General features: G+C 37.7%; 1 protein-coding gene across 5 annotated transcripts in view; it reads left to right on the top strand.

The window, feature by feature from the left end:
- The window catches only part of acaca (acetyl-CoA carboxylase alpha), a 187,890-nt gene that overhangs the window by 65,650 nt on the left and 99,661 nt on the right, over positions 1 to 22,579 (top strand). For 3 of the 5 annotated variants that reach the window (XM_039756717.1, XM_039756719.1, XM_039756716.1), the window contains exons 25-32: positions 4,576 to 4,689; positions 5,863 to 5,976; positions 6,461 to 6,550; positions 9,658 to 9,776; positions 10,795 to 10,818; positions 13,270 to 13,413; positions 16,002 to 16,104; positions 17,024 to 17,131. In XM_039756717.1, coding sequence (XP_039612651.1) covers positions 4,576 to 4,689; positions 5,863 to 5,976; positions 6,461 to 6,550; positions 9,658 to 9,776; positions 10,795 to 10,818; positions 13,270 to 13,413; positions 16,002 to 16,104; positions 17,024 to 17,131 — 816 coding nt within the window. The remainder of the gene's footprint in view (positions 1 to 4,575; positions 4,690 to 5,862; positions 5,977 to 6,460; positions 6,551 to 9,657; positions 9,777 to 10,794; positions 10,819 to 13,269; positions 13,414 to 16,001; positions 16,105 to 17,023; positions 17,132 to 22,579) is intronic. The other 2 variants (XM_039756721.1, XM_039756718.1) reach the window with 1 other exon arrangement.

Below are 22,579 nucleotides of genomic sequence, written 5' to 3'. Positions count from 1 at the left end.
CAACCAAAACTCAAGCCTGAAATTATAATCCAAAAGAATTTAGCAGGGGTCCCAAACATAAACTGCTAGCCATTTGACTGTAATTGGAAAAGATCATTTGGTGGTGTTGTTTTTTTTAATGTAATAATCCCAAGATACTGAAGTTTCTTGCTTCCATTTTAAATCTTCTCAGGGTTGTAATGTCAGATGCTGTGCAGTGCAAATCATGTAGCTTCATTTGGGACCTTGACAGTAAACAACATGTCCACGTCCACATTAAAGCAAATGTTTCCCTTGTGATTAATAAAGTTAATCTAATCTAATATAAAAATGGCAGCACCCATTACAATAAACAATGAAAGCTTATAAAAATGCTGAAAACATGCCAGGGAACACCATAATGTCATGGCAATAAGTACATTATATTGTGTTCTTTACAGAACTAATTCAGAAATGCACATCTTTCAAGCATTAAGGAAGGTCCTTTAAACAAAAAATTGAAAACTGGAGAAGAGGGGGAAGTAGAATTTCAGCCTGATGCACATCTTAGAATGAAACAAACTCCTAGTCTTGCTGACATGGTTCAGTTAGACATCCAACCCTAGACATTCTAACATATATGCACAACACTCTAGGCAAGCACCTACCTCCTGAATGCTGCTTCTTCCATGTTCTGTCAATCCATGAAACACAGCTGAAGACAAGAGAAGAGAAATACCAGTAGACACTTTATCATTATAATCATGGCTCAAGTTGATGTAGCAGTGCAGCTAGGTGTGTTGTTTTATAGTTTTAAATCATCCACAACATAGTTATTTAAATGGCAATACATTAGAACTTTTCCAAAGTTGTTTATCGTTTTGTTTCATGACTAAATTCCTTCAAAAGCATTCATGGAGACAGCATTGTGAGATGAGCCTGTGTTGTCAACGCCATTTGAACAAAGTCATGCCCAGTTCCTTTGAAGAACATTAAAGACTGAGGAAGGACCATCTCAGCATTCAGGACTAATAAAAAAGAAGTTGGACTTCAGGGCTTATCCCTTACCAAAACCAGATTAAAGATGCTTTGTGATTTTGCCCTTTCTAAAATCTAGAACTATAAAGTCAAAGCAAGTGCAACAAACAATTCAAAATCCACAGGTTTAAAGTGCTATGTAGTTAAAGGCTAATGTCATTTTATTCGTCTTCAGAATTAAAATATCACACGCTTCTCGTAGACACTAGGTGCCCTTTGGTGTCTGAGCACTGATAAGTTTAACAGGGTAAATTAGGGTTTTGTAATTGAAAGATAAATGAATATTTGTAAACTTAAGTGCCAGCCCATAACAAAGTCAAACAACTGACATTTTATTATACAATCAAGCCTTATTTCATATAGAGATGTTTTATACTGCCCGCCACTTAGATGCTTTGCAATAAAAGCATGCTTTCTATTTCAAGGTTTTTTTTGCATTTACCTTCAAAAGGCCTTAACGTAAAGCATTACAGCATTATAATAGATTATATTAATTACTTTTTTCTGTGCCCTGTCCTGTGTCTGCATCCTGTCTTAAGAATTGTAATTTTAATGATGCAGTAAGCAAATCTTTAAGACCGATTTTAAAATAATTGTCTGGGTGCACCTCTCACACCGCTCATAATCTGAATGAGCAAATCAGTTAATGTAAGTGAATGAGTATGCATTTGAACAGGACTTGTGGCCAATGCCAGACTAGTGATCTGTCCATGGATTGTTCTGTCCTTGTGCCCAGTGCTGGTGGGCAAGGCTCAGGAACTCTGCAACTCCAAAACTGGGTTCATTGTATTTGAACAAATACATTCTTCTTCTTCTTTTGGCTGCTCCTGTTCTTCACTCCTCAGGCATCCTCCCACTTTCCAAGACTGCATTAAACAATCTGGTTAAAAACTCCACTGCCATCTCCTCTGGACCAACATCTTCTTCATAGCTGTCCTTACTTCCTCCTTGCTAATCCATTGCACCTCTTGGTTCACTATCTCCCCTTCATTCAATCTTCTCTCTCTCTCATTCTCTTCATAAATCAAAGTACTTTTTCCATCTGCTCAACACACTCTCCTCATCTGTGAGTATGTTTCCATCTTTATTCTTTATCACCTGCTCTACAACTTTCCCAGCTCAGTCCTTCTGTCTAGCCGATTGGTGCTGGTCCTTTCCTCCTTTCTTAGAGTCCACCCTCTTGCACAACTTATCATACCCCTTTTCTTTAGCCTTCGCCACTTCTCTCTTTACGTTATGACTTATCTCCTTGTACTCTTGTTTACTTTCTGCATCTCTCTGACTATCCCATTTCTTCTTTGAAAACCTCTTCCTCTGTATACTCTCCTGTACTTCCCCATTCCACCACCTGGTTCCCTTATCTTCCTTCCTCTGTCCAGATGTCACACCAAGCACCCTTCTAGCTGGCACCCTTACTACTTCTGCTGTAGTTACCCAGCTGTCTGTTAACTCTTCTAAGCCTCCCAGCTCCCGAAATCTTCCTTTACTCAACCTTAGAGTTTTCCTTTTTCAGCTTCCACCATTTGATCCTTGGCTGTGTCCTTACTCCACTCCTCTTCTTGATATTCAACATCATCTTACATGTCACCATCCTACGCTTTCCCCTGCCATGAGCAGTCTCCAATCTCTTTCAGACTGACCCTCCTGCATAGGATATAATCTACCTGTGTGTATCTTCCTTCACTCTTGTGTGTCACCCAGTGTTCCTCCCTCTTCCTTAAAATATGTTTTCACCACAGCCATATCCATCCTTCTTGCAAAATCCACTATCATCTGACCTTCTGCATTCCTCTTCTTGACACCATACCTACTCATTGCCTCCTCATCTCCTCTGTTCCCTTTACCAACATGTCAATTGAAATCTACTCAAATCACCACTATCTTTCCCTTGGGTACACTATCACTGTCCATCACTTCATGCAACTCACTCCAGAAATCTTCTTTCTCATCCATCATACACCAAACTTGTAGGGCATATGCACTAATAACATTCATCATCACACCTTCAGTTTCTAGCTTCATAATCATCACTCTGTCCGACACTCTTTTCACCTCCAAAACAATCTTGACATACTGTTCCTTCAGAATAATCCCTACCCCGTTTCTCCTCCCATCCACACCATGGTAGAACAATTTGAACCCACCACTGATCCATCTGGCCTTACTCCACTTCTATCTGATCTCTTGCACGAACAATATATTAACCATCCTTCTCTCCATCATATCAGCTAACTCTCTACCCTTACCAGTCATACTGCCAGCATTCAAAGTTCCTACCCCTCACTTCCAGTCTCTTTACCTTCATCTTCTCCCCTTGCCTCCAGGCACACATTCCCCCTCTTCTTGTCCTTCTTCAAACAACAGTAGGCCAATTTCCACCAGCACCTTGTTGGCTAACAGTACTGGTGGCAGCTGTTATTAACCTGGGCCTCAACCTATCTAGTATGGAAATCCATATTGTTGTCTGCATATTGATCTGGCAACATTTTACACCGGTTGCCCTTCCTGATGTAATCCTCCCCATTTATCCTGGCTTAGGACAGGCACGAAAAAACACACTGGTTTGGGGGGCTGGGTTATTGGAACAAATACATTAAATAAACAATTTTTCCAGTTTTATTAAATACACTATACATGCATTGATATTATAGCTCCTCATGTCCTGCTTATAATCCAATTCTAATTTCCTTTTGCCCACCACACCATCTTGTAACAATTTGAACCTGAACCATATATATCCATATGCAAATTAAAGAGTTTTGACTTTGAGTGGATTTGGACCGGAGCGTGTGCAACTCTCAAGTTGTACAAATCAGCTGTCTCTCCAAATTATGTAAGCTGAAGGTCAGGGGTCTGAGTGTCTTATCCTTGGCTCTGGTTTGATAGAATTTTTAATGGTCCATCTTCAGACTGAACACAAGCACACATCTGGCTGTTTACATTTACTTATTTGGCTGATACTTTTCTCCAAAGCGGCTTACAAAATTTGAGATAGAATTGGTTATATTTAATTTTTTTTGTTTTTCAAAAGGAAACCCAGAAAGGTTAAGTGACTTGCTCACACAGTGTCAGTAGCAAAATGTAATTCCACAAACTCGGAGTCTGATGTCCAACGCCTACCTGCCTGTTTATGTCCCATAGGTCAAACAGTTCCCCTTTTTCTATAGGATATATGCAGAGAGTGGATTTTGCAAACCTATTACTGTTCACAGTCCTCCCTTGGGATTAATATGTCATGCTTTGGGTTTTTGTTAAATGAATACAGCCCTTTTTTTGTTTCAATTATATGTCTTGGATAGGGATATTATGTTTTATTTATTTTTAATCTGCAAGATATGTCTTCTGTAACTGGACGCGTTTTCTAGGAATTTTAACTTGTCCTGTTCTTTCTGAAATAATAGAATTCGCAGCTGTATCCAGTGATCCACTTATTCAAAGTAAAGCACATTGTGTTTGACCAGGCTTTCCAGGACATTTTTGTAGCTTAACAATGTAATATTTTTTGACTGGTCCACTGCGTACTAATTTCTTTTCCCATCTCCAGTGGTAACTGTTCTCCTTTCTTTTTCCAACAATCAGGACCAACTGTGCGGCCGTGACCCCACATTAACTGATGAACTCATGGCTATCCTCACTGAACTGACACAACTAAGCAAGACGACCAATGCCAAGGTGGCCCTGCGTGCTCGGCAGGTATGTAATACCATTCAGATGCATTCAGTTTGATACAATATTTAAAGAAGTGCCGCACTATTAAAAGACAGGTTGTTGCATTTCACTCAGTTAGTCATATAAGGTAGTGCTCATTTGAGTGAGGTAGTGAATTCAAGTTGTGCTTATTTGAGGACAAGTAAAGCATGCTATCCTTGTAGCAATCTGTCATTTAAATTATATAAATGATTTAGATAAGCATGCAACAGTTTGTTACATTTATCAGTAACACCAAGTCCGGTGAATGACTAGACACCCAGAGTTCTATTCAGTTAAGTTTAGTATAAAATTTACAATTGGATAGACAAATGAAATATAATGTTTACTGTAAACCAAGGTAGACAAGAAAATCGAGCTATGCCAGTGATGATGTTGGAGCTACTGTAGCAAAGGAAAAAAAAAAATTGTAAACTTAAAATGGACTCTCTAGGTTTTGCAGTCGTGCATAACATAATAGGTTCATTAAATAGCATTAAAAAGCCCACAACCGCAATGTCATCTCCTAACCACAATGAGCTCTGTCTCTGCTTAGTAGTTTTTTTTTGTGATTCGGATGAAGCAATCCATATGTAACAAATGTTTATTTAATTAGTGCAACTGGTTACTGGTCTCCTGTGCCATTGACATTCCTAAAGGCAATATGTGCTTTCTTATAGGTGAGCAGGTCAGAGTTTTCCAATGGCCTTTCTGGGTTTAGATCAACAGGGTTCCATTGCTCAACTCTGTGCTGTCCATCTCATCAGTACTATGTCATTGCTGATCAATAAGGGACTTTTCTGTCACAGATGAAAAGAGGATTTCAGCCCCCTGGCACTCAAATGTTTTCTAGAGTGGCAGGCCGTAGGATCAGTAGCTAGTGTCTAATTAATTTAACAAATGATAAAGCATACAGAACAAAGACAGATGTTGTTTTTGTTAATGTTAATTACTGTTAATTGGTAAGTAGTTAGGCAGTAATTAATAAATAATTACACAGTGTTTAATGGAAGCTGACAGGTAATTACTGTTTGGATACACTCTGACTTACTTCCAGTGGAAAACTCCTCATTTGCCTCCTGTGAGGATGTTGGCCATTGTAAGCAGTAACTATAACTGGTACTGGCTGCCTGTGTTTTTGCCTGTTTTAAGTTAGTTGCCTTTAATTTCCTTTCCTAGATCCTGATAGCGTCACACCTACCATCATATGAGCTGCGCCACAATCAGGTGGAATCAATTTTTCTTTCTGCTATTGACATGTATGGGCACCAGTTCTGCATCGAGAACTTACAGGTAACTCTTAGTGGACCGTTTTTGAGATAAGAATGTGGCAGAAGCACAAATGAAATAAGATGCCTAGATATTCCTCACTGAGTTATGGTAAAAATATAACACCTCTATGGAGCTGCTCCTACACAAAGTACAACCGCGGGGTAGATGAAGTGTTTCAAAATGTTTAATGCATTGTCTAGTGAATGTTTACATTTTTACGTTATTGCTACAAATATATACAATTCACTGCAGTACATCTGTCCCCATAAGTCCATATATAGCTTTCTCTGTCTTTCGGATTCACAGTCTTCCTATTAAATGAGTACAAATAGGAGTATAGAACCATAACAGAGTCTTTAGGTTACAGTGCAGCATACATCTGGCACATGCCTAAATTAGATTTTGATAGATATTGAACCTTATTATCAAAGAGTGGAATTTCATATTTTTCTTCAAGTAAGGAAGCTACAATTCTTTTATCAAAACAACTTTCTTTTCATTTTAGAAACTCATCCTGTCAGAGACATCTATTTTTGATGTGCTTCCCAACTTTTTCTATCACAGTAACCAGGTGGTGAGGATGGCAGCACTTGAGGTATTTTTGAAAACATTTCTTCTATTTAGTCAAGATCAGACTCACTTCATTGGCTATTTAGATGATAGTACAGATAAAAAGACAAGAATCTGCCTGTACTCCCAGATTTATTCATACATTTTTATGTACAGTAATTATACATCTGACTAGATGAATGTGTGTCATTCTGTTTCATGGAAACTTTGCTGTGACTTTCTTCTACATTGTGCCCCTGTTTCTAGTTGATAGAACTCTGATGTTGATATGTTGTTTTTAATCACTTATTTGTCATTTGGATGTCGAGTCCCCGTTTCTCCTCTCTAATCACAGTTTGTCCAATTTAATTGAACATTTGTTAAACAATTCTTTTTTTTCAGCACTCAAGTGTCCATTACTTCTGCTTGTCTGTAATTCTGTTTTGTCTTCAATTATTTCTTTGTGATAATAAAGTTAAGCTTTTTTTCAACTTAATCAAGGCCCAGTTACTTTGAATAACCAAATCTCATTTTTTTTTTAAATCAAATTTCAGTTTTCGTAAATTAACTGAATTCATATTAATTGTCTCTGTTTTTTTTTCTCAGTAATCAAGTGTTCATTATTCATTAGTAGTGGGAGTCATTGTTTCTTGCAGGGTATCAAACCTATTGTCTTCTAAGTATCACAATCCCTTTTTTCCATGAAAATCACATTCCTGTTTTTCCAAGTTAACTAAATCCATATTATTTTTGTCTGCATTCTTCTTTCAGTCTTATGTTTGTTACTCCTTGTCAGGTTAATTTTCTTCTTGGTTTTGGAGTCACTATTTGCTCACCTTTCTCAGGTTAATCAAATTCATGTCTTTTGGAATCACATTTTATTTGAAAATCTAATCCCTGTCTTTACAAGTTAATTGAAAATGTGTTAATTGTGTTTCTGTTTTTCTTTAGTAATCATGTGTCCATTACTCCTTTATAATTTACTTTTCTCATCAGTTATTGAGTCACTATTTTTTTCTTGCAGGTTAATCAAGTACCAGTTTTGTTTGAATAATGAAATTAATTTTTTTCCATGAAAATCAAATCTCTGTTTTTAGAATTAATTGAATTCCTTTTATTCGTTACAAATAAAATACTTATTTTTATATTTAATAACTTGTTCTTGAAAATTAACTCCCATCTCTCCATTTTAATAGAATGACCTGTTCCATAAAAATCATATCCTATTGCTATATTTTACCTTATTTAAATCTCTCTTTTTCCCATAGCAACCAATCCAAATGTTCCCATGTTAAAGTAATCTCTCCGTTTACTCTGAAAGACAAAGCATTTTTCCAAGTGAACGGAGTCTTGGTGGTTCCTGGAAATGAAGTTCCTTTGGTAGTTTATTCGTTTTTCCTTATCAGGATTTGAGTCAGTAATTCACTTTGGCACACATACAGTACCTTTACTTATTTAGCTCCATTGTCTTAAGCCGTCGTGCTGGGGCTGTGTGTGTGTGAGAGCTGACAACCAAAGAAAGTTCACTCAGAAGTATAATGTGACCACAAGAAAAGAAGACAAATGGGTATTTCGGACAGCACAAACAGAGGCTTGTCTGTCTAATGTTTTGAGTTTGTTGTACCACAGTAGAATGGAAAAAGGAAAAAAGGGCAAAGATTATGACTGAACTCACCATACCTAGAAGCATTTGTGCAACTACTGGAACTGTCTGGCAGTGTGTCAGTTGGCTGTCAAAATGTGGAGAAGAGCTCATACTACTGCTAAATTCGAAACTATGCTGAGAAGTCATGAGGCAGTAATGCAGTCTGCAATCCCCTGTGATTCGTAGTTGTGTAATCTGACATCCTGAAGGCAACATGATCCAGCAACTGAAGTTGTTAACTTAGACATGCTGTCTGACTGGGAGCTGTAAAATGTGCAGCTGGCCTTAGTCATCAAATCTTTTTTAAAAATAACAAAGTTTGTTGCTCTTTTAAATTTAGTTGTTGATTACTTCTTTTGTTTTAGGCAGTTAAGTTTGTATTATTCTTTGAAAACTGAAATTCGGTTTCTTCTTGCAAGTCAAGAATTATTTTATTTAAATATACCCCATTATTTATGGTAACTGTAACTGTCTAATTCATTCTACTTTCTAGCTATTTTCCTTCTACTATATCTATATAATGTATACAGATTTTTGTCTGTCCAGCAGCTACAATTAAAGTAAGCATGCTTCCAGGTAAAAGCAGTCCTGCTGTAATGAAAGGATGTTTAGCAGACATATTTGTAGCTAGATCAAAAGTCTGTGATTTGATTAGGATACTTAGAAAGTTAGGTTAGCTACGGGTGGGTTGCCTTTCGTCAGGTGTATACTTGTTGCGTCATCATGGTAAAAAGGACACAAAGGCATGTCCCTGTGTGCTGCTGGTGCCTGGTAGGATATCGCCATGTGCTGTTCACAGAATGCAATGATTCACATTCTGTGCCTTATGTCCAAAGTTAGTGTGGTGGAAATGAAAGCAGATCCTTGTTTAACTCTTTTTCTCCCCCACTCTTCCAAGGTGAGTGTTGTCTAGCTCCGCTTTCGGCTCCGACTCACCTGGGTGAGGTGAAGTGGCTCCTTTTTTTGTCAGACCTGGTAGTGTTTCTGGTGTAACAACGTTACAACCAGGAAGCACTTCTGGGTCAGGTGGGACTTTCTTAATGGTGCAAAATTATTAATTGGAAGCTCCCATCGATGGCACCCAAGTAGGGCACCGATATGTTACACCCTTATGTTGCCCTGCGAGTGTACAACTGGGAGCTCCACCAGTGGAATGCTGCCATCCAGAGAATCCACTGCATATTCATTGAGTACAACTTATAGTCGAGGGAATCTATGGTCTCATGAGGTAGTCTCTTTCTGTCCTTTCCCAATCATGGTCTCCTCACTGGGTAAAGCACCAGCAATCAAACTGGCCAGGATTCCCATCCATCCATCCATGTCCCTCCACCCATCCACCCATTGTTCCCTTTTCAGGATTCCAGCCAAGCAATATTGTCTGTGATAATATCTTTCTCACTCTGTGGTTTATCTACAGTAATTTTGATTACTATCTTTCTGTAGAGTTTTCCCCTTTCTCATTCTAGTTAATGAAATGTTTCTTCTCGTTCTTACTCTCTGATATCCAGGTATATGTACGCAGAGCTTATATTGCCTATGAACTGAACAGTGTACAGCACCGACAACTAAAAGATGGCACCTGTGTGGTAGAATTCCAGTTTATGTTGCCAAGCTCTCATCCAAACAGGTAAGCAAGGAGCATCCTGGACCCAGCTAAAGAGAGAGCCCCTTATGATTTGTAGCTACAATGTTTACTACAAGACCTGTTGTACAAAGAAGATCTCATCCTGTTTCAATGCCTATCTTAGTCCTGGTGTATGATCTGTATAATATTTGATGCTACTACACATGGAGAGATAATGGTGCTGATAATACTAAAAAGGTAAGTCAGAGCTGACTTGTGAATTTGTAAATTTTCGTTTTTTTTGTGTTTTGTTTTTGACAGCACAGTTGATCATGTTAGTTCAGAATTGAAACTGGCACCTTTTTTTCTGTTAGGTATTGATTTTATATTGTGCTTCCTCCCTTACTGACAGACCTTATGGCTGTGGCTGTCTACCCTTACTCTCTCATTCCTGCATGCAGAAAATTTTTCATGAAATTTACAGCAGATGACAAAAAGAGCTATGCATACACGAGAGTTGGAATGGCAGTGGTCCTATATGAATTAAATGAGGAGAGAGCTTTGCAGACAGTTCTCTGTGTGTACTGTGGAAGTTCACAAAGCCAGTGGTTCCTGGCTTTTACTGTGTACTTATTGTTTGAGCCTGAGAAGTTAAGTAAAATGACACATTTTATTGGGTAATTAGAAAGATTACAATATGCAAGCTTTTGAGGCAACTCAGATCTTCTCACATCTTGCTTGAAGAAGAGGCCTGAGTTGCCTTGAAAGCTTGCATATTGTAATCTTTCTAGTTAGCCAATAAAAGGTGTCATTTTGCTTAACTTCTCACTATATCCATAATGGCTAACACGGTACAACACCCTAGTACTGTTTGAGTCTGAAAAACTTTAGAATGGATTCTACAAAAATTTCAAATACTCTTGGTTCCTCCATCCTTAAAAGAAGAAGGCACTAGTGACATCTAGAAAATAACCTATGTCCCTCTCTCCTGCCATAGTTACACCACTGGCTTGCAATTATCTGATTCTCACAAATGTTGCCTGTCACTAACCAATAATTAATAAATTTTGTTTAATTGCAGGGGCAACATCCCCACTCTTAACAGGTACTGTACCAGTTAATTTCTTCTGTGATTTCATTCCATGTAGTTTTTAGCATGCTTAACCCCTTTGTATTCTGTTTGTGTGAATGCCCTATGTGATTAAACACACAGAGCAAACCTTGGTCTGTGTAAGGGCCACAGCTTATTTGGTTGTGTGATAAGTCTTTCTGCATATTCATTCAGTACAACTTATAGTAGTACATGCTTCTGCTATTAGAGAGACCTGCATTTTCCTGAATGTGTGAAAAACCCTTTGAGTTAATCACAAAGTGCAAAGCCTTTTCTGCATTAGAGACAGACTTGCTGCTCTTTGCTTGTCTTTGGAGCTCATTTGTTTATTCACAGTATGCATGGCCTCGTCTGCCACTGCTGGGCTGAATGCGTGAAACAACCTTCCAATTATTTCTTTCATTGTAAGACCTCCTACCCATTATATGATATAAGAGCTTGCAACTATGCTGAAGTTATGGTAATGCAGTCTAGCAGCTAATGAACTAGACTAGAAATCACAAGGCTACAGGTTCACATCACAAAACAAGTGTTTAAACATCTCATATAATGGCATCTACTTGTATAAATATGCACTTGAATCACATTTTACAGCTTTGTTGGAATCATTATATAATATTAATAATTCTGGTTTTCTGTGTTATATTCTGTATAGGGAGAAAGTCTTGTAAAGAGTTCAGCATAGTGGCTAAAGTCACAACACTGTCAGTTCAGTAACTGCCTCTGGATCACACTATGACGCTGTAGTCCATGTTTTTTTTTTTTTTAAACAAAACATATCTCTCTCTTATAAAAAAAAAAAAACTTGCGATGATACAAGAATTTTTTTCCTGCGATGAGACATGATCTTTTGAAGAGAGACCGAGAGACACCTTCACGTCCCACAAGACAGTCAAGTCACGTCATACTTACAGCCTTTGGAAGCAAGTCCTGTGATACACATGCAGAGCAGGTTAGAGCTAATGGAAGTAGGAAAATGAGAGTAACGATCACATAAGCGCAAACAAATGGAAAATATTACTTGGTGAAATAACGGAATAGCAAAAAGACTTTTAATAGTGTTTGACGATGTCTGGGGTACAAGAGAGACAATGCAGTGAGACAAAAGGACAGCTGCTGTACAGGCTTTTATACCTTTGAAGCTCCGCACGAAATGCAGATCACGCAACGAGGAGGTAAAAAAACAACTGTTATTTGTTTCCTATTGTATAACTGTTTAAGAGGGGTTTCGGAAGAGCGGCAGCATCTCCTTGGGGTGTGTTCAGCCCCCTGACCACCCCCAACCCTTCACAACAGCACGTAACGCTGGCTGAGGGAAAGGGATTGGCAAGCGAAGCGAGCAGGGGGCAATAGGGTGTGCCACCGAGCACCAAACTACAGAACTATTGTGTGTCTGTGTTTACTGTAAAAAGGCACCCTATAAAATTTAAGTTGGTTATTTGTATTTCAAAGATCTAATCCAACTGCTATCACAAGTCCCATTAGCGGCAATCTCGAGCAAAAGGTAACTTCTGTGTTTCATATACCCAATTCTTCATTTAATTGTTGTCTCATAAAGTTAAATCTCTTCTACACCAAAGTTCCACAACTTTAGCTTTTCACCTTTATTCATTAAATGCTCCTGTCATTCACCCCATGTTATTATCCATGCAACTCAGACAGGATTATGGCATGTTCATTGTGCTAATGGTATGGAGGTTGTGGAGAACTGGACATAGTGTCAGTCATTTATACAAATGTACATGATTATTGTAAGGGTCCCTATATAATGTAAGGACTGAGTCATTTTTGTTTTGTTTAAACTAGAACTTTTTCAGGTTTTGCATACAATGCAGAGCTTGCAGAGGACCCAGTCTACACCATATACAGATAGATGTTAGTATGAAGGTTGATTGCTAATTATTATATATATCTTCTATATATGTCATTAGTTGAAAATTAGTAAGTAAATTAATGGTGTAAACCTTCTGTTTATATAGTCAAGTGCAGTCGGTTTAAATTTTAGAAATTGAATGATCTGAATTATGAAATGTAGGTAACCAAGCTGAATAATTTGAAAAGCTGCAGGGTCCACAGAAGAAATGGAGCTGACTCAGCAGAGCACCTCCCTCTTATGTTAATGTGCTATTCACAGTTCATAAACTCTTGTGCCAGTACACAGTGAACATGCTGGGCCATGCTCTTTGCCAATTGCCTCTCAGCTCACACACAGTTGGCCCTCAAATCAGTGCTCTGTGCTCCCACACCATGCTGTAACCGTCTTCTTTTTATGTTTCTTTTAAAGTAACTCTTTAGATTTCTATCACTCTTCTGGTCATGGGATGCTTTTCAAGTGGTCACAGAGCACTTGCAGATCACACATTCACTTTTAAGAAATGCAGAGTCTGTGTAACCGCTGCTGATTTAATGTTGATGTTCAATGGTGTGTTTTGTGTTGCCACACAGAATGTCATTTTCTTCAAATCTGAATCACTATGGTATGACTCATGTAGCCAGTGTAAGCGATGTGCTGCTGGACACCTCCTTTACCCCACCTTGCCAGCGCATGGGAGCAATGGTATCATTTCGATCATTTGAAGAGTTTGTCAGGTAGGTAGCAAGACTATCTTTTCTCAGTTTCTGTCTTCTACTTTAGTGCCATTTTCCCATTGAACCCCAGTATCATTAATCTGCTGTCTTCAGAATATATCTATTGCTCTGTTTCAGTATTAACCTGGTACCCTGCACTCACTTATTATAAATTTTACCTTCTTACTTTTGTACACCAACCACTTAGCTCAGGTGCTACCCATTTGTTCCAAAACCTTATTTCAGGGATATTGAGCTTCTCTGTGGGTTTATATTGCACATTTAATTAGTTTGGTGTTCCTCTTTTCATTTAATGATAAAGGTCTGTGGGAATTATTTTAGACAGTATGATATCTAGAACAAGTAGTCTGGTGTAGTGGCTAAGGGATTGGATCTTAAATCGCAAGGTTTCTTGTTCATTTCCTACCTCCGACTCACTCTGTTACCATGAGTAAACCGCTAAACATGCTTTTTCTCCAACTGTTAGAAAGCATATAAACTGCTTGTAATTTAAGTTGAGTAAAGCCATCACACAATTTTACAATAATAAATTGCCAATTTCAATTTCACCTGCTTCACTATCTAGTAAAAGACCCCTCACTTTCCCATTTTGGCTATTTTAAGTGAAAAATTGAAGTGGTTTTATTTATGGTTTGCTTCATAACTGAAAAAGGCGTAATTTTATATTGCAGGTAAAATGAGGTGACAGTGGTTAATGTTACCCTTTTCAGTTACTGTGATATAACATTGTCCACTGGGCACAGCTTAAAGTGACTGTTTGGGCTGGTTAACACTAGGTTCCCTGGAGCCTACGAAAAAAGTTATAATGCCGGGCCACCTTAAATTCCTTCACACCTCTTCATCAGCGCCTTTGTTTTGCAAATGTATAAATCAGCACAAGCAGCAAGCAGCCTCCTATTCCATCCCTCACCGACACAGCTGAAGATCTCCCAGCTCAAGTCTGTTTATCTTGGTGTGACATGCCTGGAATTGTTTAGCCTAAATAATGTATCATTATTTGAAATACATACATTTCATGTGTGTTCCATGTCTGCAATGATCTGGGTAAATGTAGGATGACAGGAAATGTGAGGCAAGAAATGTTGAGCACATAATTAAAGCAGAAACCTTTTTCATTTTATAGTAATAATTGACAAAATGCTGATTTGAAGTGTATAATGTGCGAAGACTGAAGTGCAAATATCAAATTAACTCTTTCACAAAAGGTATATCAAAACAAGTGTGCTTTTATTCAAGAATATAACCAAAGAAAAGGAAATCGTTCAACTTACATATGGCTGTCAATGAGTAAAAACCCAAGCCCAAATATCAATTGACAGAAAGCCAACATGTCTGCTTGGCTGGTGCAGAGGTAAGACCTGCTGCCTTGTAATCAAGAGCTTGCGGGTTTGAGCCCGGGTTCTCCCCATTTTGAGTAGTGAACTGCTATTATTATTACTATTATATAATAAAAACATACATTTAATTTGAGTCTGTAACACCCGGTGTAAATTATTGCTTCCTGTAAAAGTTAGCATTTTTTTTTAATTCAGTTTTATTCTCTCAGTCACGTTCACATGATACAACGAACTTGCCTCTCCCTCTCTGAGTTGATTGCGTTTATCTCCATTCTTTTCACATGAGCAGCAATTGCCTGGTCAGATCTATTTGTTGTGCCGGCAATTAAAGATACGATGACCCGTGACCGCTATGCGCTTTCACAACAAAGACACAACGTTGCGTTGAGAACTTCAGCTGCATTGGTGGGGAGATGGGATAGCAGGCTGCTTGTGCCGATTAACACCTTTACAAAACAAAGAGCTGATGAAGAGGTGCGAAGGAATTTAAGGCGGCCCAGCATTATGACTTTTTTCGTAGGCTTCAGAGATTCTAGTGTTAAAGACACATCATAGATCAGATATAGCCTGTAGCCAACTAGTTGAATGCATTTGTCTTAAGCAGTTAGCGTTATAGTGGATTCTTGTACTATCAAACTGTTTGCCATTTCACCAACACAGTGTCAAAGAGAATAATAAAATGAATCCAGAAACATTCTTTCAGTTAAATTATAAATCATGTACTCAAGGACACCTGCTGAATTTAAGGGGAAGCATGTTTAAGATGAAAGCGAGTAAATACTACTTTATGAAATGTTCAGTGGAATCTGGAACAATCTGCCAAGTCAAATAGCTAAAGTGGAAGTTGTGAGAATTTGAAAAAAATATGTGTATGAGTTAATGGTTCAATTTAGCTATCTGCAAACTTTCAAACCCATATTTTCTTATTCTAATGTCTATTGTACATCTACACTATTTGTGGCACTGTTTTCCATAACTTGTTTACTTCTCGTCTTTTCTTTATGTCGACACTCCTAGCCACTTCTGTGTCTTCTTAATTAAACTGCACTGCCCCCTTCACTGGATTTTATGTCACTTGACCAGGGCAGTGCTACTGCTTTTCATAAATTAGTTTTTTTCTAAAAGGCAGCAGGCATGGATGGATCCCTAACTGGTCTTCTTACTTTTCATTCTCAGGGCTGCACATTTCATATAGATCAAAGATGCCTTTATATCTGCACCACTGTCTAATTCAAAATGTTCTTCTTCTAGAAACATTGATGATGTTATGAGTTGCTTTTCGGATTCACCACCCCCAAGCCCCACATTTCCAGATCCAGGCCACTCTGCTTTATATAGTGAAGAGGATACCAAGGTGAGCAAGGGCAGCATGTTTGAAGAACTACCTAAAGTTGTAGTATGTATCTTACCGATTCTCTCATTATAGCTGCAATCTGAATTCATGGATAATTCCATGTTTATGTGGATATCCACAATATTGTACTTTTAATTCTAGAAATATTATAAGATAAATGCATATACTCCCTGTGTGTCTTAAACAAAGCATTAAATAAAGTTGACATTATTGGTATTTTCCAAATTGTACACCACTACCTAACTGCTGTAGATACTTAGGTTCCACTTCCAGCTCAGACATTGCCTATGCAGAGTTTAATGATTCTCTCTGTGTCCATGAGAGTGATTTTCCAGGTACTCTGGATTCCCCACCCATTTCAAACACGAGTGCTTGGTTGATTACAGACTCTAAATTGGTCTGGTGTGTGCATATGTGTGGCTTATAATGTAAGGTTGGGTCCTTTCTTTCACGCAACACTGATATGAACCATGCAGTGGAATAAGCAGGTTTAAAAAATGGATGGATAGATGAAAAGACTCCATTGGATTCACCTGAATGGTTATGATAGCCTGTGTTAAAAAACAAATTAAACCAAGAGCACTACAAAGTAGATCTCTACTTTGAAGATTTACTCTGGGGACCAATGCCATGTTGGATAGAGCTGGTTGCCTGCCTGACTACTCTGACCGATTAAAACAACGAAATGCTGTTTGCTTTTGACCTGATCATCTTGAGCTGTCAAAACATTTCTGCATGGCTCTTGCTGGCCGAGTTTCAGCACCTGGGAGGCATCAATCCACATGACGGCTTTTCTTTTAAACCTGTTATTTGCTTTCATCTCATCTCATTTCCATAGCGACAAATCAAAGCTGAATGGTGCTGTTACCTTGGTAATAGGCACAGACCAATATTATGTCTATTTTGTTTCAAATTGCAGAGCACCCAAGAGGAGCCCATTCACATCCTGAACGTGGCCATCAAGACAGACAGTGATATTGAAGATGATGCGCTAGCAGCCATGTTTAAGGAGTTTACCAAGTCTAAGGTAGGCTGTAGGGAGGCTGGCAACAAACAGAAAGGCAGTAGCTTATTTAAATGATTTTCAAATGACTTTTAAAAATATCATTTTACTCTTCTGTGAGGCAGTGACTTTCTGACTGCTAATTTGGTAATCTGAAAGTTTGGCCATTGGCTAAAATGCAAAACTTTTCCAGACTGCCGTAGACCGCAGAGTAGATGCTTATGTAGTCTGTTAAAGTTACTGACAGTTCTTCTTCACTCCTGATAGACTGTTAGCCTTGGCCCTCTGTCACAACATCTGTACAGTAAATAAGAGATGAGTTTTATATTTCCCAGATTGGCTAGGTTTTTGGTATAAAATAACAATGCTTCATTTTGTTCAGTGCCATTCATTGTGGGCAGTATTCCAAAGTTAGACTTCACTGCTATGTTTTTGAGCTGTAAAGTACCTGCAGTGTGGCTTGGAATGGCATTTAGTATGTAAAAGTTATGTACAATGAACTTTGCTTGTTTAAAAAATAGTATGGAAACACATTGCTGTTATTCTGCAGACAAGCTAGTGAGTGTAATTGGTGTTTGCGACTGACAATAAGCCACTGGATCAAGGGTTATCAAGTTCAGGCCAGTTCATTAGCTGCAGGTTTTCATTCTAACCAGTTTTCCCAGGTCAGTGGGTCAGTCTTACTTCTTATTGATCTAATTGTGTAACTAGCTAGTCTTTTTTCTTCTCTTATGTTGCATTCACAGACATGTTCTAGTGAGGTATTTATACATAAAGGAAATTCAGACATTTGTGCTTTTTACCATTGCTTTAAATGATTAACTTTCTTTTGCCATACACTTTTTATTTCACCCTTTTCTGTGGTGTTTGCTCACTTAATTGTATCCACATATTGACAATTAGTAACAAGCACCGCAGACACAGGTGCAAATGACACTGAATGCTAAAGGAGAGCAGCTACTTCAGTGACATTTAATTGTGTACTAAGTAGTAACAAAAGGATTAACCTCCTTGGCAGTAACTCTGGGCGTGACTTTGTCTCGGAATCTATGTAATTATGGTTAAGCCCGAGTCTAACTCTGAGTGACATTTATTGATCTGCTTTACAGTGTTAAGCCTGAATAACTCTTGGGACGATATGCTACTACCATCTACTGGATAAAATAACACTATGCTACGAAATATCATGAATTTGTGATATGTTTTTCCACTCTACGATAATTCAGCAGTGTGCATGAGCCTTCAAAGGAAATGCAATGAGATGTAAACGAGAAGTTATAAAGCCAGTTTCAGAATAAACTGAAACTGAATCGTTAGTTGAATCTAGTGGTAGTAGTAATAAAGTGAACAGGTCATCGGATGTTGACACAGATAGTGAAGCTGATGCTTACAGCACTGTACACCTGAATCACTATAATACACCTGGTGAATTTGGTCGTCTGAAGTTTCATTGTGGTATAAGTAGCTATATGACAAAAGGCAAAAGGATTGTAATCTAGTAGAAAGAAAAGAAAGACATTAGCCCCCTACTGTTCACAATGCAGCAACTGTTGTTCGTTTCAGAGGAAATGTGGAAGTCACTATGCCTTGCACTGATAGCCTATGATAACACAAGGGATGTGTTGATTGTGTGGATCAGGCTTAGTCATTCTACCCGCTCTTGTGAAATAAACAGAAAAAATATAAGAAGCGTGGAAGAAACATGATTCTACTGTCCCAATTGCAACATCGGGCTGTGCTTCGGTGATTGTTTCAAAACATGACACACGAAGGACATGTAATAAATCTGCATCAGTGCAGTAGTGGACACTAGACATATCTCTCCTGCTGTATTTACATTATGTTGATGTTTTGGTATGTACTTGTTTCTTTTACACGTAATGCTTTTACATGACATTTTTTCCTTTTTGCAAAAAAAAAAAATTAAATGTTTGTAACTTGTTTCTCAAGAGATAAACATAACATTAAGATTAAATAACCAGAACACCACAAAAGAGGTAAATCTTAAAAAGAAAAAGAAATTTAATTCACCTCAATGTAAAATTCCCACAGTTACTTGCTATATTTCAGTAAAAATACATCAACACAAAATGGGAGCAAGTTGGAAATAAGAGCTTGCTTAGTGAAGGCAGAAGGTACACAGGTCTGAACATAAGCACCACAGATTAAAGACTTTTCTTACTAATTACCACACATTTTGCATTCAGTGTTACTTGCATCCATGTCTACACAACTTGTCACTAAATGCTAGTGTTTGGGTACAATTAAAGGAGCAAACACCAAAGAAAAAGCTAAATTAAACAGACAATGGCAACTGAAAGTTTAGGGTTTATAGTACAAATACAAACCTATACTAATACCTAATACTGAATTTATTCTACCTTATAAATTAGATGTCGTACTAGCTCACTTTCCTAGATTTAAAATAGGAGAAGGGCAGAGCTAGGTAATTAAACAATTAGAGTGATTCATTGATTTCTGAAACTGGTTGGAATTAAAACCTGCAGCCACAAAGGTACCCTAGGACTGAACTTGAAAGCCGCTGCATTATACAGCACTAAGTAATTAGGTGACCATACATGCAGTGTTTGGCACCTTTTTGCTTTTGTCGTTTTTCCTTTTAGACTGTCTATCAACATTAAGCATATCCAAGGTCCTGAGCTGTTCATTTCAGATGTAAAGGTCATTTGTGCCATGTGTGGACCGTTAAAATTGTTAAAATAATGTTGACATGGTAGCATAGTAGTGTAGTAGTTAGAGCTTATCGCTTTCATTGGTGGTGTATCTGTGTGATGTGCTCCACATTTCTAAATGACATAGCTTGTGTTAGTGCTGATGTAAGCCTGCATTAAATGCAAGAGGCTCAAGATGGGGTGTTATTTTAAGTTAACATGTCATGTTTTCTCGCCATTGATTGGTTAGATTATTGGAAAACTGCTTAAAGTATCTTGTATATTTAGGAAAAGTTTTAATCCTAATGGCTACCATTAACTGGGGGCTACTCACAATGATGTCCAAGCCATTTCTTACCTTTAATAAAGTGAGTGTGTGGTTTTCAGGGAGGCCAACTATAGCTTTTTCCATAATGCACTGGATGAGCATTTGTCTGGTACTTTCATTGGACCTGCCACAGGACACACCATTCGGCACCTGCATGTCTCCATGCGTAACACATAGCCACTTGTATCACCCACTGTGACAGATTTACGCATTACTATAAACTGACTGGCTTATTCTTACAAGAGAGGAGCCAGGATACCAGGAGATCCAAATAATAAGTAATCCACAGAAGTTCTCTATTAATTAAAAAGATGAACTGCTTTATGTTAATAAAAATCGGAAACCTCTAGACTTTACACTTAGGACCGTTATGAGTTAGAGTTTTTTTCACTTGTAGAATCCATTTCTGCTATTGTTTTGTACTTTTATTGCAAATCTGGAGAATCTTATTTTACTGATGTAATTTTTCTTCTTGATTCTGAATGTAAGCACCGTGTACTTTCGGATAGCACTGCCCAATTTGTTGTGGACAACCATGCCCTGTTGCTGTTACATGAATCACAATTTCACAGAATGTGATATGGCAACGCTATTCAAGATTATTTCATACTATTCCTGCTCTTCAAGATTATGGATTATCCGGTTAGTTTAGCTAGTTAAAAATAACATTGTATGTACTTTTGGACTAAGATGTTCGTTTGTGTACTGGATTGTGGTATTTGTTTGCTCTTTTGGTTCAGACTAGTGTTTTTTATGACCTCCGATTCCACCTCATCACCCCATCCTTTTTATTGGATGCATTGACATATGAAGCAAGTATACCTCACTGCAGCTCATGAGATCAGGCAGGGCCAGATATAGTATTACTGTGAGGAGAGGAACAAGGTTAGATGCAAATGTATTTATTAAATTCAGTAATAATGACATTCTTCATTTATTTAATGCGGTAGTAATGATATTGTTTACTTATTCATCTCCATAAAAGGTAAGTATTGTCCCTTACCAGAATGCTGGTACTGTATAAGTCTTATTATATGCTAACTGTCTGGCTTCGGACTCCACCTCATCCCATGCTCGTTTCTGTGGCTGTACAGCATCCTGCGTGAACTCTAGTCACAGCAGCTCACATCTCCTGCTCATTGAAATCAAAGCAGGTAATTGCATGATGTTCATAAAAAAAATAAAAAAAACCTTAACTTCAGTGAAAATGTATGACTGATGGCTCAGTCATACTTTACGCTACAATGTCTAAATAAGTACTGAGTAGTTCAGTTACACTAAAAACAACCTCACAACTGCCTTATGTAAAAATTGTAATGATCTAATATTGCTCTGCCTCAATGACTTGCTAATTGTCATGTTCAGATGCAGTCAACAATTTTAGCTTTTGAGCCTTCAGCACAATTGGGTGATACATTAGAAAAAAAAATGTTTAAGGAATTTCAAGTACAGTTAGCCACAGATCCCCTACATACTAGAGCCAACAATAGCACGTGAATATTTTCTTCACTGGAGTTAGAGTCTGCTGTCTATGGAAGCAACATCAGCCACATGATTTGCAATATGGTATTAAAAAAGTATTTTATGTGCAATGCTAATACATGTAATTATATTCTATTAGCACTGTTTTTTGAATATGACTTACTGTTACAAAAATATGTAGTAAACACAACTGTGATAAAAAATCTCTTTGATGAAATGACTAGAAAATTTTAAATACTCTGACTTTCAAACCAGCTAACCAAGGCTCCAAATGTATCTGAATCTTTTGGTTTGCCTATTTCTTTACCTTGGCCAGATTGTGAAGAAATAGGCTCGAAAGACATGCAGATTAGGTTACCTGGTAATTCAAAACCAAGTAACTGTTGGTGTGTAAAAGAGTCTATTTTACTGTTTTATTAATTCCATTGCAACTGTTATCTGTTTGTTAACCCTCCATCTTATTTAAAGTTCAATAAATGCACCTGTTTTTGCTGGGTGGGGTTGTCATTTTACATTAGTTCAAGTGTGGAGACATTTGAACTTTTATCTGTTGAATTTGCTGTCTCGCCACATCTACATATGAACATTAGCAGGACAGAGACAGGGCACATAACAATGAATACTGAAAGAAAGCAACTACTTCAGTGTCAAACCCTCTGGTATGTTTATTATTAGACAACAGCCTGTAAAATTGGAATAATATTATGATGCTAAAAATCTTAAAACCAACATAAAAAAGAAAAAAAAAGCAAATGCTGGTTGGGATGGAAACTTGCAGCCACAGTGGGTGGCCAGGACAGAATATGCAAAACAGGACCAGGAATTATTAAGACAGACATTTGGAGGCAACATTTTGAGATAATGATGGATGCTGGTATGGAAATTGCCTTATTTGTTAATGTTAGGATTTAAGATAACTTTAAAACAGATATCAATTAAGTTTAACAGTGAAACCTGAATATTTAAAGACCAACAGTGTCCAGAGAGACA

Source organism: Polypterus senegalus, chromosome 6, assembly GCF_016835505.1.
Source record: "Polypterus senegalus isolate Bchr_013 chromosome 6, ASM1683550v1, whole genome shotgun sequence".
NCBI classification, from domain to species: Eukaryota; Metazoa; Chordata; class Cladistia; order Polypteriformes; family Polypteridae; genus Polypterus; species Polypterus senegalus.
Note: the sequence above shows the minus strand (reverse complement) of the source record. Positions and strands in the feature narration are given on the sequence as shown.